The sequence below is a fragment of the Megalobrama amblycephala genome, linkage group LG15 (assembly GCF_018812025.1).
Source record: "Megalobrama amblycephala isolate DHTTF-2021 linkage group LG15, ASM1881202v1, whole genome shotgun sequence".
In the NCBI taxonomy this organism is placed as follows: domain Eukaryota; kingdom Metazoa; phylum Chordata; class Actinopteri; order Cypriniformes; family Xenocyprididae; genus Megalobrama; species Megalobrama amblycephala.
Window position 1 is genome coordinate 35,808,082 of NC_063058.1, and position 18,349 is coordinate 35,826,430.

Sequence of the window (18,349 nt, forward strand, 5' to 3'; positions counted from 1 at the left end):
GTCTTCAGTGTCTTTAACCTCCTCTTAAGTTCTTCCATTGTTCCTCATTTCTTCTGGTCATTGGGTTCTTGTTGTCACAGAGCTCATTAAACTAACCATCGGAATCTATACTAGTGACTAGGGTTGTCAAAAGTACCAACTTTGGTACCAAGTCAGCACTGAAATTTTAAAAACATGCCGATACCAGCATTTTTGTGATTGGCTACAATGATCAACACTTCAAAAACGCGTTGTAAGTAGACATCTTTGAAGCTCATCACCGAGTGCTTACACAGATACACACCGGAGCGTTTGAAAGCAGGCTATATATTATATATTAAGGATCTGCTGATAGACGCCTGCTTTCAAAAGCTCAAAAGCGTTGATCATTGTAGCCAATCACAGACATATCTGTTGAGCGTGTGAACATAATGGCCAATCAGAGGGGAAATAATGCTAAGGGGAAATGCTTTTCAGTACCGACTTTGTACCGAAGTTGGCATTTTTGACAACCCTACTCGTGACCCAACTGTATTAAGGTTTGTACCCAAGCTAAGGGAACTCTCAAATACTTGAGAGGGGTTTGATTTACCAATAGTCATTATTCCTTCTGGTCACTGGGTTCTTGTAGTCTCAAAGCTCATTTAACTAACCATATGAATCCATTGTCTATACTAGTCACTAGGGTTGTCAAAAGTACCAACTTTGGTATCAAGTCAGCGCTGAAATTTTTAAAAACGTGCCGATACCAGCATTTTGAGATATTTCTGTGACTGGCTACAATGATCAACACTTCAAAAACATGTTGTAAATAGACATCTTTGAAGCTCATCACCGAGTGCTTACACAGATACACACCGGAGCGTTTGAAAGCAGGCTATAGATTATATATTAGGGATCTGCTGATAGACAGATCTGCCGATAGACGCCTGCTTTCAGACGCTCAAAAGCGTTGATCGTTGTAGCCAATCACAGACATATCTGTTGAGCGTGTGAACATAATGGCCAATTCAGAGGCACTCAAAATGCTGGTATCATCACATTTTTAAAGTTTCTGTACTGACTTTGTACCTGAAGTTGGCATTTTTGACAGCCTACTTGTGACCCAACTGTATTTAGGTTTGTACCCAAGTCAAGGGAACTCTCAAATACTTGAAGGGTTTGATTTACCAATAGTCATTATTTCTTCGGGTCATTGGGTTCTTGTAGTCTCAAAGCTCATTTAACTAACCATATGAATCCATTGTCTATACTAGTGACTAGGGTTGTTAAAAGTACCAACTTAAGCAGAGTTCAGACTGGACGATTTTAGCCCCGATTTTGGCTCGCCAACAGGTTTTGAGAAATCGCCGAAAAATGCCCGAAATCGCAGGCAAATCGGTGCTCGTTCACGCAAGTGACAATCACGCAGTGTGAATGAGCAAAGACGCAATCTGAGAGAATCGCTGACGAATCGCCGACGCCCGTGAGATATTTGGCATGCTAAATATCTGGACCTGTCGGCGATTCAAAATCCTGCTGTGTGAAAAGTATTCTGACTGAAAACTACATCGGCGATGACCGACAGCCAATGAGAGAGCAAGATACAGAGCAGCTGGGAGTTCGGGGAGGAGTTATAGACCACTCTCGTTGCAGAACACACAATCCTTGTTCCTTGCGTCTCCTCAACCATTTCCTCCTCGATAATCTTCTTTTCTTTTTCTTGTTTTCGCTGCAAATCAGCGCACAGGCTATTCGTATTGCAAGCTTCTTGCGGGCTACCATTTTTAATAATAATCCCAGTCTCATGTGAGAACTGCCATCTTGCACGCGTGATATCGCGTTGTTTCCTTTTCACATCTCACGTGTGTTTGGATTGTGAAACGTAGATTGCGTGCCAGACAGAGTTGTCGGCGATTCTTCCTATTGTAAAGTCATGCAGTGTGAAAGTCTTCTGTCGCCGATCCATTCGTGCAGTTTGAACACAGCAGCGACTGAATGCTGGCCAAGATAGTCATGCAGTGTGAAAAGAACAGTGACCTCGACTACTTTGAAAATTCGTGCAGTCTGAACTCGGGCTTTACAGAAACCTTACGGTACCAACTTTTGTACTGAAATTTTAAAAATGTGACTAGAATTTCACCTTAACATTTTGAGCACTGTTGAGTGGATTCTTAAACACCTCTGATTAAAAGGGTTTGATTTACCAATATTCAAGTCATTGTTTCTCCAGTTTTGACTGAAGTGACTCTTGCCGATTGCAGAAACAGTGCAAGCGCCTCTGGTGCACCAGTGCTGAGGGCGACCATAAAGGATGTCGTACGCAGCACATGCCTCTCGCTGATGGGACCGAGTGCGGCTATGGCATGGTAAGACACTTTCCCTATGCTTTCATCCCTATGTTTTTGTCTGGCGGTCAGTCGTGCGTTAAACTGAAATGTCAAAGCTGATGAGGATGGTAATGTGAGCTTGCATAGCTGGTTTACTTCGAGAACTCGTTTTTGTCTGTGACATTAGTTGCCTAAACACTGAGTCAGATTCATTTAGGGGTATTTGTTTAATCCTACATCTAACAAACTGGAACACCAAGAGCTACAAGATAATCTGTAAAAGAAAATCAGTTGACAGAATATAGTGGGTGTACATAAACACACAAGAGAGTGTGTCTTGTAAGTATTGTGATGTTAAGGTTAGCCCTTCTCTTGTTTTCTCTCACCTCTCGATTGCAATGCTAATTAGCCACATTTAGTTCATTGCTGCTGGATCTTTGAGAGCTGAGAACCGAGGTGAAGTATCAAGCCTTTGAAACCGAACGCCACCCGCAGATCACCTTGTTGTGAACCCGTGACCCCCAAACCTCTTTACGATGTGGGTGAGTGGGTCAGCGGTCAGAGGAGTTTTAGAGAGTCTTGGGTTTAGAGCAACACAAAAGACGCTACTTTCAGAGAAGAGAGCTGCAGAAGGAGGGGGTCCGTTTTTCCTTCCTTTTAACCCTTTAACTGCAGGGGAAACTACAGGAACAAGCCTTTCTGAGTGAATCAAATGTTAACTGAGGTAGGCAGTATCTTAATCCAAGCAAAACAACCTCAAGTCAGGCTAGTGGATGGGAAAGCTGAAACCTTTCCCGTTCTCATTAACCGTGGCACTGCCGTGCAGTACGTGAAGAACTGTGGGGGAAGGAGAGCGAGGAGCGTTTGTTGGTTGTTCTCGATGTCGTCTGATTAAAGCCAGAAGGGCATGAAAGAGTTCATGTCAGTGTTAAACTTATAATCATTGCTCTTTAGCAAAACAGACCTCCCATTTTGACTAAAGCATTAATAGACGTGATAAAGCACTAGTGTTGTGGTGACTGGAATGGTTTATTAAAGCAGTGTTAGCTCAAAGTAACATCCCTACACCAACAACATGAAAAGATTTATGTGAAAAGATTAATTTGGGGAGGAATTATCTTGAGGTTTTCTTAGATGGCAATTCAAAATTAGAGCCAAACTTGCATATCATTACAAAAGTAAACTATATAAATACCAATAATAATATCTTCATTTCAACTCATAGTTAATGCCATCTGGGTGCATGCTGATATCTATTTAATTTGACAAGCTACCAAGTGAGAGATGAATTTGAGCTAAAATACTGATCAGATGCATGTCTTTTCAACAGAATAGATGAGTGATTCTTAATGCATTTTTATATAAATTTTGCTGCCCAAACTTATATTATATAATTGGTTGATTGAGAACTGAATCACGACCCACCAGTTTTGGAGTGTTGTTATATATCATGCCAAGCAGAATAGTTACTGCGTGACTCTTTACAAAAACAGGGACACAAAGGGTCTTTTTTCTTGGGCTTCTACCCCTCGTGGCCCCTGCACCTTTGTTTGTGGTGCTGAGTGCCTGGTGTCACCTCCTCATGGGGCCGTTTGAAGTGGCTGAAGTTGAAAGAAAAGTGCCTCTTGGTCTCAGCTCACCTGCCTGTCTCGAGCTCTTTAATGTGGGAAGGTCCTCACGAAGGCTTGTTCAAAATATCTTTCTTTCTCTGTCTCTCTCCTCTCTCATTTATCTCCAAACATCGGTCGTTTGATCCTGTTTAAGCTGGTAAATGGACCACTATGTACATAAATGCCGGCCGCTGGTACTCGTAAAATGCATGAGTTCTAGCTGAAATGCAGAAGAGTGACATGATGGAGTTGCAGTGAGGATCACGGCCGTAATTGCTTTGATTCTTTGTGGTCCTCTAAACTTTCCCCCTCGTCCCTCTGCCTCTCTCTGTCCTCGATTCTCCTCCAGTTTCCCTCCCGTTTATCCTCTGTCTCTTAGAGCACTGGAGTGAGTAATGTGGTCACATGACCCCAGCGGCCTGTCTGTCATCCGGCTCAGTGAGCCTTGTGCTAACGAGGGCATCCCATCACTTGCCATCTATAAATACCAACACCTCCCTCCCTCCCTCCCTCCGCAGTGAGAGAGTGCAGGCATGAGCCGCAGTCAATCCGGCTCCTGTCATCTCCAGGGCGAGCCGGCCTGCCATCCAGAGGCTCCTTTGAAGAGCCCAGCCAGCAGGAATACGTGCTCCTGGGAGGGTTACAAAAGCACAAGAACTGGGGGCGCACAGGGGGCTCAAAGACCCTGTTGAGAAGACCACCAGCATGGTTTTGTGTTTTAGATCCTGGCATCCCAGTCAGCAACCCTCTACAATGCGAGTAAATCACTCGTGTATGCCACTAAATTTCACGAGAGGCGACTAAAAAATGCCTTTAATTAGCCTAAATGGCTAATAATTTGTACGATTACAGTTGCCTGTAATTGAGTTAGAGGCCAAAAATAAGTTTAGCGCAGATACAATTTCATTGCCTGCTGAGTTTTACGGACCGTTGCTTGGCTGAGAGCGCCCTCTATTGCTTTTTCTCGCACACGTGCACTCACCGTGAGAGAAAGAGAGAGCACATGCAGGGCTCGTTGACAGAACTGTCCTGTCCTGATCGGACCAGTCCTGTGTCGTCATGAAAGTGTATCATTCGCACACATTTTTATGCCTTGCCAATTTAAACATTCAAGCGCAAGAAGGCGCGAATGAGAACTTGGTCACGCTGTGTGAGAAGTTTTGTGTGCATAAGCTGCACAAACATAGTCAGTTTGTGTTAAGTGAACGTAAACAGTCGAGAAATAAAACACACGTGTACAGTAGGGCTAGGTCAATACATCGATTCTCGATTCGCAATACAATGAATCTGCAGCAATTCTGATATTTTCCGATGTATCACGATTCTCTCTTGAATCAATTCTGAGCTTAGTTTTTAACAGCAGGTGGCACTACATGCTTTAGAAACACCATTACTCTGCTTGCTTCCAATTCCTTACACACACTACTTAAATCTAAAATAATCATTCATAAAGTTCGAAAAGGTTGAAGCTAATTGCAGGGTTGTTCACAGTAGACTACTCAGCCGAACGCGTGATCGCTCTCCAGCACTCTTCTTCATGAGCATTTGAGTGTGTGGTTAAAAACTAGCCTAGAGCGCCAACTGCTGTTAAAACTAAGCTCAGAATCGATTCGAGAGAGAAAATATCAGAATCAATCCAGAATTGTTTCACAAATCGAGAATCGATGTATTGTCCCAGCCCTAGCACACACCACTTAAACCTAAAATAATCATTCAAAAAGTTTGAAAGGTTGAAGCGAATTACAAGGGTGTTCACAGTGGGCTGTTTACATTAATCTCGCATCATAAAAGCATTCTGAGCTGAGGTGCAATATTTAACCACTTGCATGACTCAGCCGAATGCATGATCGCTCTCCAGCCCTCTTCTCCATGAGCTTTTGAGCGTATGGTTAAAAACTAGCGTAGAGCGTCATCTGCTGTTAAAACTAAGCTCAGAATCGATTAGAGAGAGAAAATATCAGGATTGATCCAGATTCATTGTATCGAGAATCGATGTATTGTCCCTGCCATAGTGTACAGTATCAGTATGTTCGATTCATGCATTATATTTTAAAGTGACGGCAGCCTAATATTCTTGCTGCTGTTTTTAATGTTAATGAAATAACAAAGGACAAGGGAAAATCACACTCCGCTCTTGACTGAATAACTTTTGTAACTTTAATAAGGATTCATCTCAAACTTGGTCTTTAATTGAATTGTCTAAACTGTTCTTTTCAGTAGAGGAACTCAATGATATTTAGAAGGGGGTTGGTGAAAACTATGTGGGCTAAAATGTAAACTAGCTGGTTAATGGAGTCCGTTTATTGGCGCAGAATGGTTGTATCCCTATAAAGATGCTTGTAAATGAAGTGCTTGTTTTTGTTTCCTCTTCCGTTTTATGACTGGAGGTACAGTAGACACTATTGTGTATCTAACAGTGTATCTTGTCTCAGGCTGTTAGAGAAAGATAGTGAAATCTTGTAAATGTCTGGAATTGGAGAATTTGATCCCGTGGTCCCAATCAGGCTTCTAAACTTGTTTAACTAGCGAACCTCAAACTTGGTCTTTAATTGAATTGTCTAAACTGTTCTTTTCAGCAGAGGAACTGCAGGGAAAGTTAGCAGCATGGCGACTATGTATTAAAATGTGAACTAGCTGGTTAATGGAGTCCGTTTATTGGTGCAGAATGGTAGTATCCCAAAAAAGACGCTTGTAAATGAAGTCAAATCATAATTGTGCTTGTATTCGGTTCCTCTTCCAATAAGGTTTTGTGTCTGGAGGTACAATAGACTCTATTGTGTATCTAACCAGCTTGGGCTCAGCAGAACCTTCAACCTGTCCTCGTCTCAGGCAGTTAGAGAAAGAGACTGAAGTCTTGTAAACGTCTGGCGTTGGAGAATTTGTTGGCCGTGGCTCTTCGGGTTGGCTGGTGTTCCTGGCAGCTTGTTCTGGGATCGTTCCTCCTCCGTGTGGATCACTTGTCACTTCTCCTGCTAATCTGCACGTGTTTCCAGCTAGACGTCCCGTATCGGCGGCCCAAGATCTGATTTTCACGAATGAGTTGCTGTTGTGGTTGCCAAGTAATCGAGGTAAAGGTGCGTTCATGCTGATTGTTGCTTGTCGAATGGCTCACGTATTTTGTTTCACATTTATTTAACCAGGCAAGTCGATTAAGAACAGGTTAGTGAAGTGTTGTAGTGAAAGCTAATGCCTGGTTTGGCTCTACATGTGTTTGGTAGTGCTTCAGAAAGACATAGATGAGCCTTTGTATGAGAGGTTATAGTTTATTAAAAACCAAAGAAGCAGATTTGAAAGGATAGGATGTGTTGTTGTCATATTTTGAAGGATTCTCCAAGGAAACCTTCTGAAGATGCCGTACAAACCTCAACATGTGGTTTGCGGTGTGACATCTGTGTGCTTGTATGTGTTTTGAGGATAAAAGTATGTTTTTGCCCAAGCGTTGTTCGATCGGTGACGGTGTGTGTATGTTGTGAACGTGTGCACCTCCTGTTCTGTGGGTTTGTTGTAGCCGCTGAAGTCTGTCATTAAGATCTAAAGGGATTTACTCCAGCAGATCAGCTGTTCAGTTCACATGTCACACTGTACATGTCATTTATCAACAGTGAAGGAACATACAGCAGTCATCATGTGCTGTTTTGTCTCATTTGTTCGTTTTGTGGATCCTGATTGTACCTCTACTGTCAGACATGCTTCTAAACCTCTGACACTTGTAAATCAATGTTTTTGGCATAAAAATTATCCTTAGACCGAAAGTATTGTGTGTGACAATTGTGTGATCAAGAGGGTGATTCAAATATCTGCCATTAAACAAGAACTTGAACTTGATAGTTGCCCTGAAACAGAAAACTGACCATAGAAGACTAATGATGCTATAGTGCCTCTTGTGGCGACACTGAGAAATCACTTCTGAGTGACACATTTCAAAAAGGCGTGACATGAAATCTAGAAGTGAAGAATGTTTCCGATGCGTGGTATTTCAGTCCATCCATCCAACTATCCATCATTTTATCCGTCTATCCATCCATCCGCTCATTGTTCCATCCATCCATTCATCCATCGTTTTATCCATCCATCATCGTCCATCCATCCATCCATCCATTCATTCAACGTTCAAGTCATCCATCCATCCATCCATCCATCCATCCACCCATTGTTTTATCCATCCATCCATCCATCCATCCATCCATCCATCCATCTATCCATCATCCATCCATCCATCTATCCATCCATCCATTCATTGTTCCATCCATCCATCCAACATTCAAGTCATTCATCCATCTATCCATCGTTTTATCCATCCATCCATCCATCCATCCATCCATCCATCCATCCATCCATCCATCATCCATCCATCCATCCATCCATCCATCCATCCATTCATTGTTCCATCATCCATCCATCCAATGTTCAAGTCATTCATCCATCCATCCATCGTTTTATCCATCCATCCACCATCCATCCATCCATTGTTCCATCTATCCATCCATCATCCATCAATCATTCAATACATTGTTCCATCCATTGTTCTATCTATCCATCCATCCATCCATCATCCATCCATCCATCCATCCGTCGTTCAAGTCATTCATCCATCCATCCACCCATTGTTTTATCTATCCATCCATCCATCCATTCATTGGTCCATCCATCCATCCATCCATTGTTTTATCCATCCATCCATCCATCCATCCATCCATCCATCCATCCATCTGTCGTTCAAGTCATTCATCCATCCATCCACCCATTGTTTTATCTATCCATCCATCCATCATCATCCTTCCATCCATTCATTGTTCCTTCCATCCATCCATCCATCCATCCAACGTTCAAGTCATTCATCCATCCATCCATCGTTTTATCCATCCATCCATCCATCCATCCATCCATCCTTCAATTAATTAATTAATCCATCCATCCATCCATCCATCATCATTCATCACCCATCCATCCACCCATCCATCATTCAGTCCATCCATCCATCCATCCGTCATTCAAGTCATTCATCCATCCATCCACCCATTGTTTTATCCATCCATCCATCCATCCATCCATCATCCATCCATTCATTGTTCCATCATCCATCCATCCATCCATCCATCCATCCATCCATCCATTCATCTATCCAACGTTCAAGCCATTCCTCCATCCATCCATCCATCCATCCATCCATCCATCCATCCATTCATTCTTCCATCCATCCATCTATCCATCGTTCAATTTTATGCATCATCCATTGTTTTTTCCATTCATCCATTGTTCCATCCATCGTTCCATCCATCCATCCATCCATCCATCCATCCATCCATCCATTGTTCCATTTATACATCCATCCATTGTTCTGTCATCTATCTATCCATCATTCTATCTATCATTCCATCCATCCATCTATGTATAATCCATCTTTTATCATCCATCCATCCATCCATCCAATAAATTTTTACTTGTGCAAGACAATATTTGGTGAGAAATTATGTAGGGCTGGACTTTATCATGAACAGTGTGCTGTGATATTATTGCCAAGTAAGAACCTATAATTGGATTATATTAATATTAATAGTTGTAGAAGCGAAGAAAGTTGTTACATTAATGACAGATAAAGGAAATAAGCCTCATGCTCATTAAGACCAGGAGCGTGAATTAGCAAAGTAAATAGAGTCAGTTTTGATGTAAATCATGTGTGTGTGCTATCTGAAGCCTCCTGTGAGTGCCGTGACCTTTAACCCTGAGCTGTGAGAAGTTCTGTGTGTAAGATGATGTGTTTTGCAAATGAGCGTGTCGAAATGAGAGAGGTCGAGAGCGAGAGGTGTTTTTCCTCTGTCATTTCCGTGCTGATGGATGCGTGTTCGCCACAGCGTTCACACAATTACAGGGCACGTTTAACCATACAGCAGATGGACCGCCGTTTCTGACGCTTCTGACAGGTTTATATTTCTGTAGGGCCTTATCATTTCCACAAAGCCGAAAATTTAGATTTTTTCTTTTTTTTTTTTCTTACATTTTTAATAAATTGTTGTTAAATTGTATATGTTTCCTGATTTCAATTAATTAGACATGCCTTTTGATTACCAAAATTTAATTTAACTATTAAAAACTCAATCCATAAAAATGAAAACACACACACACACAAAATAATGAATGTGGGGAAAAAATAAAACCCTAAAAATGTAATATTTGTTAAACTTTTAATAAATTGTTGTTACATTGTATAAGTTTCATGATTTTTATCTGTGTGTGTGTGTGTGTGTGTGTGTGTGTGTGTGTGTGTGTGTGTGTGTGTGTGTGTGTGTGTGTGTCACAAATCTACACAGATTTAAAACATGTGTTGGCAGCAGCTGGGCTGGTTTTTCTCACTCGACCTTCAAATATCTCACTGCATTCTCAATTAAGAGCAAATCTTGACAAGCTCACAGACACCTCAGCCCGTCTCTCTCTCTCTGTCTCTCTCCGTCTGTCTCGCTCTCACCTCAGGCCTTTTCCACACCTTCAAGAGTCTAATTGAAGGTCACGACGGACCCAGATGCTTCTATTGGCAGAACAAACAGCCCATACATATGGCAAGTGTGTGTGCGTACTCTGTTTTACCCCTCCTTTAGTCTTTCTTTTTTTCCTCGGAGCCTCTTTCAAGCTGTGATTCTCTCCCACAGCACCTTTTCAAGCTAAACAAAGGCGCTGTAAACATGAAAATGGCAGCGGGGAGTGGAATGCCTTTAAGGCTTCAGACTTTAGACTTTGACGGCTCTCATGTGCGGCACTCGGGTCTCCCGGTGGTCCGGGTCTATTCTACTGCGCCAGCGCACACACTTCGCCATTTACAATCAGTCTAACACACACACACACACATTGGGTTTCCTTGTTTTATGGTGACTTTCCATAGACGTAATGGTTTTTTACATTTTCAGACAACATCACTTATGATTTATAAGCTATTTTCTTCATGGGGACCAAAAATTGTGGGAATATTTTGTCCTCATACCATTGGGAATACCAGGACCACACACACTCGTATCACACGTCGGATCCGTGTGGCCGTGATTGCGCATACGTGTCCTGCGGTTCTCCACGATGCCAGCAGCGTGTCGAGTTGCACACTGTGTGATTTGCAACATAAGTGTGAAAGTGTTTTTGTGAGGTCGCTCCAGAGAAGCATTTGCATTTGTTTAGCTGCGGCTTGGAGCACAAAACACCTGCGTGTGATGCGGTAAAGCGGTTCGGTCCATATTTAGCTCGTTCTCAGAAACGTCCCATCAGACAAAACCACAATCGCACCAGACCTGCGATATTCACATCCTCCCACACAGACTTCTCCCTACTCACCCTCTCCTCTGTGTTTCTTCTCTGTCTGACATCTTACAGCGAACCTTTGAGGAACATACTGCAGATATTCCAGATGAAACAGAGCTCATGAAAAGACAGACGTGTGCAAATAGATTCAGGTTTGCAGGGTCAGAATATGGACTCAGTTATGCAGCGGCACACACCAGCTAACCGCTTAGTTAACCTGCATTTATAGAGCTCTGTTAGTGTGCTAGGGGTCATTTCTGTGACAATACACTGTAAACATGGACGTCTGTTCAGGTGCAAGACAGCCTTGCATGCAACTCCAAGATGGGGAAATAAAAATGTATTTATTTTATTTTAGTTTACCTTTTATTAATTTATTTTTTTAGCAATTGTCCCACAGTTGTTGCATTTATTTATTTATTTATTTATTTTCCATACAACCGACAATTTTGCTGTTAATAACTTTTTTTCAAAAGATGGTGCACTTGTTTATTTTATTTTATTTTATTTTATTTTATTTTATTTTATTTTATTTTATTTTATTTTATTTTATTTTATTTTATTTTATTTTATTTTATTTATTTTATTTTATTTTATTTTGTTTTATTAATTTATTGTTTTAACAATTGTCCCACAGTTGTAGCATTAATTAATTAATTAATTTATTTATTTATTTATGTATTTTCCACAAAACCTACAATTTTGCTGTTAATAACTTTTTTTCAAAAGATGGTGCACTTGTTTATTTTATTTTATTTTATTTTATTTTATTTTATTTTATTTTATTTTATTTTATTTTATTTTATTTTATTTTATTTTATTTTATTTTTTTAAAATTTTTTAACAACTGTCCCAATGAGTTGGCATTATTTTATTTTATTTTTTATTAATTTATTCTTTTAACAATTGTCCCACAGTTGTAGCATTTATTTATTTATTTATTAATTTATTTATTAATTAATTAATTAATTAATTAATTTATTTATTTATTTTTAAATTTATTTATTTATTTATTTATTTATTCATTTTCCACACAACCAACAATTTTGCTGTTAATAACTTTTTTTGAAAAGATGGTGCACTTGTTTATTTTATTTTATTTTATTTTATTTTATTTTATTTTATTTTATTTTATTTTATTTTATTTTATTTTATTTTATTTTATTTTATTTTAATTAACTAATTTTTAACAACTGTCCCAATGAGTTGGCATTATTTTATTTTATTTTTTATTAATTTATTTTTTAACAATTGTCCCACAGTTGTAGCATTTATTTATTTATTTACTTATTTATTTATTTATTTATTTTCCACACAACCGACAATTTTGCTGTTAATAACTTTTTCAAATTTTTATTTTATTTTATTTTATTTTATTTTATTTTATTTTATTTTATTTTATTTTATTTTATTTTATTATTTTATTTTAAACAACTGTCCCAAAGTTTTGGCATTATTTTATTTTTTAAAATGATTTTTTTATTAATTAATTTTTTTAACAATTATTTGTTTGTTTGTTTGTTTGTTTGTTTGTTTGTTTGTTTGTTTGTTTATTTATTATATTGTCCGCACAACCAACAATTTTGCTGTTAATAACTTTTTTTGTGCACTTGTTTACCAAGGTCGTTTTCCTTAAACATAATAATTAATTAGCAGCCAGGCTGTAAATTTGTCAAATAATTGTTTTTAGTTGTGTGCATTTAGGATGCATAAAATGCTCGCTTTGAAACTAGCTGTATAATTCAATGTTTTCAATGTGGTGAAAATGACATTTTTCGTGATGCTTCTGAAAAGAAAATGACAAACTATTGCATCCACTATTAAGCATTCTTAATTTAATTTTGTTTAGTTTTATGGCCGTAGTCTTTGTTTAATCCTTCCTTTCCTTCTTCTCCCAAAGCGAGGAGTATCGTGTTGCCAGGCTTTAGGATAATCCCCGAGAGCTTCATCCGCGGGAACATTTGTGTGGTCATTAGCAGCGAGTCTCGTTTCTGAGCGGACGCTCTTGACTGTGTAATGACTGTAATTGTAAATTCCAGCAGAACGCTGTTGTGTAACGTTTTTTATTGTATCAGGTGAAAGAGAAGCCTGTAGTCAGAGATGTATATCACACGTAGAGTTATGAATGAAGCAGTCATGAGGAGCGACACCGGATCTCACGCTCGCTCTGTCCGTTTCTTTTATTCTCCCGTATAATTATGTTTCCTGTTTGGAGGGAGATTGTGTTTCTGAGACATCAAATACTGTGATGCTACACTTTCTGGTGGCAGTACTGTGGGACTTGTTACAATCACGTTTTTGGCACAAAATGTGTCATTGTAGTACCATGGTAAATCTGAAATAAATAAAGTAAATGAATTTCAGTACCATGGCATATACCACAGGATCTTCATCTGATATCATCACTTAGTAAAATGAGGTCAATAAATGCAAGAAGAGGTTTGAAAGAAAAGAGAGCAATGTTCCAGATGTGAATATCGGAAGGAGCGGCGTGAGCGACACGGAGAGAGAGGGAGACTGTAATGAGTTCTGTCGCTCTTATCTGCCCGCTTGGGTTTCCTTATCGCGGCAGCAGCTCGGTGCGTCCGTCTCCGCCGCATGTGTGCCAGCGACAGGCCAGCGTAACGCAGCGAGACAGACGCCAGCCTGTCCTGCATTCCAGCTCCACAGCCATTCGAGCGACGGCTTCGGTTACCGCGCATGAAGAGGGCTCGAGCGCTGCCAGCAGGTCTGTGTCTGTCTGGACCGAGGGGTGGACACGCTCACGCCGGTGACGGCAAACACAGACGAGTCACGACAGCGTGTGCTGTCAGAGACGACATGATGTCCATGATGCAGTTCTGCAGCGTTCAGAGTCACTGATCTTGAGAGCGTTTGATAGCAGCTACAGTTCCACATTTCTGATGTATTATGTGTGTGTGTGTGTGTGTGTGTGTATTTGCAGCACTGCAGGCACGGCATGTGTGTGAATAAGGAGATGGACATGAAGCCGGTTCATGGTGAGTGGGGCCCCTGGGGACCGTACAGTGTGTGTTCCAGAACCTGTGGAGGAGGGACACGCAGCACAACCAGAGACTGCAATAAACCTGAGTGAGCACACACACACTCACACACACACACACACTCCAAGTAATAATAAAAAATAAAACCATCTCGAGATTAAAATCATTATAATGCAGAGAATAAATTAATTAAATTTCAAGTTTTGTGACAAACTTGTTGAATTTTGAGAAAAAAGTCGAAATAAAATTTTGAGAATTAACTCATTACATTTTTGAGAATAAAATCGAGTTTCAAGAAAAAACTTGTTAAATTTTGAGAAAAAAAGTTGAAAGAAAATATGGAAACGCGACTTTATTTTCAAAATTTAGTGAGTTTATTGTCGACATTTTATTTCAATTTTTTTCTTGAAATGTAATGAGTTTTTTTTCTCGAAATATGACTTTATTCTCAAAATTTTGTACGTTTATTGTCGACATTTTACTTCGACTTTTTTTCTCAAAATTAAAGTTTTTTTTCTCGAACACAATGACTTTATTTTCTAAATTTAGTGTTAATTTACAATTTATGTTGACATTTTTATCTCAAAATGCAACAATTTTTTCCTCAACATTTAGTGAGTTTATTACAACTTTTATTAAAAAAAAAAATTTAACGAGTTTTTTCTCGAAACACGACTTTATTCTCAAAATTTAGTGAGTTTATTGTTGACATTTTTCTTCGACTTTTTTTCATCGTTTTTTTTTTCTCAAAACACAACTTTATTCTTGAAATTAAAAGATTTTATTTTCAACATTGTATTTCGACTTTTTTTCTGGAAATTTAACGAGTTTAATCTTGCATTATAATGACTTTAATCTTGAGATGGTTTTATTTTGTTGTTATTGCTTGGCCCTAATCCTCTTCTGTAATTTACTTATTTTGCAACATGATATTTATTCACCCCAATATGTCATTAAAAGTATATTTAAAAAATGATTTTACATTTTTTTAGGCAAATTATCAAATCTTTCTTTAAATTTTACAGTGAAATATAATCTTAATGGTCCTAAAAGATAGGATTAATGTCATTTTACAAAAGAATTCTGGTATTTCTGTTTAATTAAGAAGTTTGCGCACATCTACAAATTTCATTGATTTTTTTCATATAAAATAATTTCTTCCTGTCAAAAGACTCCCATTATAGGCTGATCAAACACACATTCATTCTTTCAAGTTGTAATAGCTCAAAACTCTTTATGGCTCTCAGGCCGAGGAACGGAGGCCGTTTTTGTGTCGGCCGCAGAATGAAGTTCCGCTCGTGTAACACGGATCCGTGTCCCCGCGGCCGGAGGGATTTCAGGGAAGAGCAGTGCGCGCAGTTCGACGGGAAACACTTCAACATCAATGGACTGCCGCCCACCGTCCGCTGGGTGCCGAAGTACAGCGGCAGTGAGTGTGTTTGACCTCTGACCTGTCAGAACACACACACACACACACACACACACAGCTGGTCTTGCTTTCAGAGATGAGTGTCAGATCAAACCTGCAGCTATTATTCTAATGGTTTTATTCAGGCAGACAGACACACCCGCAGACAGTCGTCAGGACTGATGAAGGAGCCTTACAGCGCCGCTTCACAATACAAATCTGCTGAGCTCGTCAAACACTGTTGAATAGCACACATTCAGTGTCTCGACTGCATTCATGGATTTGGCAGATGCTTTTATCTGAAGTGAATGCTGTACAGTTACTCTCTGACAGATGAAATGGAGAAATCACATTGGTCTCTGTCAAAGAAAAACACTTGCGGGCCGCACTTCATTAGCCAATCAGAAACACTCTCTGCTGCTCTGACATGTTTTTGGAGGGCAGAGAGTGAGTATCCTAAAGCTACTGACATGTTTCAGAGCTGTGAGAGTAGCTGAACTGTTTCAAGCTCTGCAGGTTTGCCAAAGAACTAAATAATCGACATAACCAGCTAAAAATGCAAGTCCAGCTATGCTGTAGTTTTAGCTGTTTCACATTTTGTGGAAAACTGGGAACTCATCTCTTTTTCATCTCTCTTTTTGGTGTTTCTGATCTCGTTCTCATCATTTTTTTGGTGTTTCTCATCTATTTCTCATCTCTCTCTGGTGTTTCTCATCTCTTTCTCATCTCTCTCTGGTGTTTCTCATCTCTTTCTCATCTCTCTCTGGTGTTTCTCATCTATTTCACATCTCTCTCTGGTGTTTCTCATCTATTTCACATCTCTCTCTGGTGTTTCTCATCTATTTCACATCTCTCTCTGGTGTTTCTCATTTCTTTCACATCTCTCTCTGGTGTTTCTCATCTATTTCTCATCTCTCTCTGGTGTTTCTCATCTATTTCACATCTCTCTCTGGTGTTTCTCATCTCTTTCTCATCTCTCTCTGGTGTTTCTCATCTATTTCTCATCTCTCGCTGGTGTTTCTCATCTGTTTCTCATCACTCTCTGGTGTTTCTCATCTCTTTCTCACCACTCTCTGGTGTTTCTCATCTCTTTCTCATCACTCTCTGGTGTTTCTCATCTCTTTCACATCTCTCTCTGGTGTTTCTCATCTATTTCACATCTCTCTCTGGTGTTTCTCATCTATTTCTCATCTCTTTCTGGTGTTTCTCATCTCTTTCTCATCTCTCTCTGGTGTTTCTCATCTATTTCTCATCTCTCTCTGGTGTTTCTCATCTATTTCACATCTCTCTCTGGTGTTTCTCATCTCTTTCTCATCTCTCTCTGGTGTTTCTCATCTATTTCTCATCTCTCTCTGGTGTTTCTCATCTCTTTCTCACCACTCTCTGGTGTTTCTCATCTCTTTCTCATCACTCTCTGGTGTTTCTCATCTATTTCTCATCTCTCTCTGGTGTTTCTCATCTCTTTCTCACCACTCTCTGGTGTTTCTCATCTCTTTCTCATCACTCTCTGGTGTTTCTCATCTCTTTCACATCACTCTCTGGTGTTTCTCATCTCTTTCTCATCACTCTCTGGTGTTTCTCATCTATTTCACATCTCTCTCTGGTGTTTCTCATCTCTTTCTCATCTCTCTCTGGTGTTTCTCATCTATTTCACATCTCTCTCTGGTGTTTCTCATCTATTTCACATCTCTCTCTGGTGTTTCTCATCTCTTTCTCATCTCTCTCTGGTGTTTCTCATCTCTTTCTCATCTCTCTCTGGTGTTTCTCATCTATTTCTCATCTCTCTCTGGTGTTTCTCATTTCTTTCTCATCTCTCTCTGGTGTTTCTCATTTCTTTCTCCTTACTCTATGGAGTTTCTCATCTATTTCACATCCCTCTCTGATGTTTCTCATTTCTTTCTCCTTACTCTATGGAGTTTCTCATCTCTTTCTCATCCCTCTCTGGTGTTTCTCATCTATTTCTCATCTCTCGCTGGTGTTTCTCATCTCTTTCTCATCTCTCGCTGGTGTTTCTCATCTCTTTCTCATCTCTCTCTGGTGTTTCTCATCTCTTTCTCATCACTCTCTGGTGTTTCTCATCTATTTCTCATCTCTCGCTAGTGTTTCTCATCTATTTCTCATCTCTCTCTGGTGTTTCTCATCTATTTCTCATCTCTCTCTGGTGTTTCTCATTTCTTTCTCATCTCTCTCTGGTGTTTCTCATTTATTTCACATCTCTCTCTGGTGTTTCTCATTTCTTTCTCATCTCTCTCTGGTGTTTCTCATTTATTTCACATCTCTCTCTGGTGTTTCTCATTTCTTTCTCATCTCTCTCTGGTGTTTCTCATTTCTTTCTCCTTACTCTATGGAGTTTCTCATCTATTTCACATCCCTCTCTGATGTTTCTCATTTCTTTCTCCTTACTCTATGGAGTTTCTCATCTCTTTCTCATCCCTCTCTGGTGTTTCTCATCTATTTCTCATCTCTCGCTGGTGTTTCTCATCTCTTTCTCATCTCTCGCTGGTGTTTCTCATCTCTTTCTCATCTCTCTCTGGTGTTTCTCATCTCTTTCTCATCACTCTCTGGTGTTTCTCATCTATTTCTCATCTCTCGCTAGTGTTTCTCATCTATTTCTCATCTCTCTCTGGTGTTTCTCATCTATTTCTCATCTCTCTCTGGTGTTTCTCATTTCTTTCTCATCTCTCTCTGGTGTTTCTCATTTATTTCACATCTCTCTCTGGTGTTTCTCATTTCTTTCTCATCTCTCTCTGGTGTTTCTCA

General features: G+C 39.6%; 1 protein-coding gene across 3 annotated transcripts in view; it reads left to right on the forward strand.

Moving 5' to 3' along the window:
- Positions 1-18,349, forward strand: part of LOC125246949 (A disintegrin and metalloproteinase with thrombospondin motifs 20) — a 93,334-nt gene that overhangs the window by 34,693 nt on the left and 40,292 nt on the right. For all 3 annotated transcript variants that reach the window (XM_048158102.1, XM_048158104.1, XM_048158103.1), the window contains 3 exons: positions 2,223-2,327; positions 14,124-14,269; positions 15,429-15,610. In XM_048158102.1, coding sequence (XP_048014059.1) covers positions 2,223-2,327; positions 14,124-14,269; positions 15,429-15,610 — 433 coding nt within the window. The remainder of the gene's footprint in view (positions 1-2,222; positions 2,328-14,123; positions 14,270-15,428; positions 15,611-18,349) is intronic.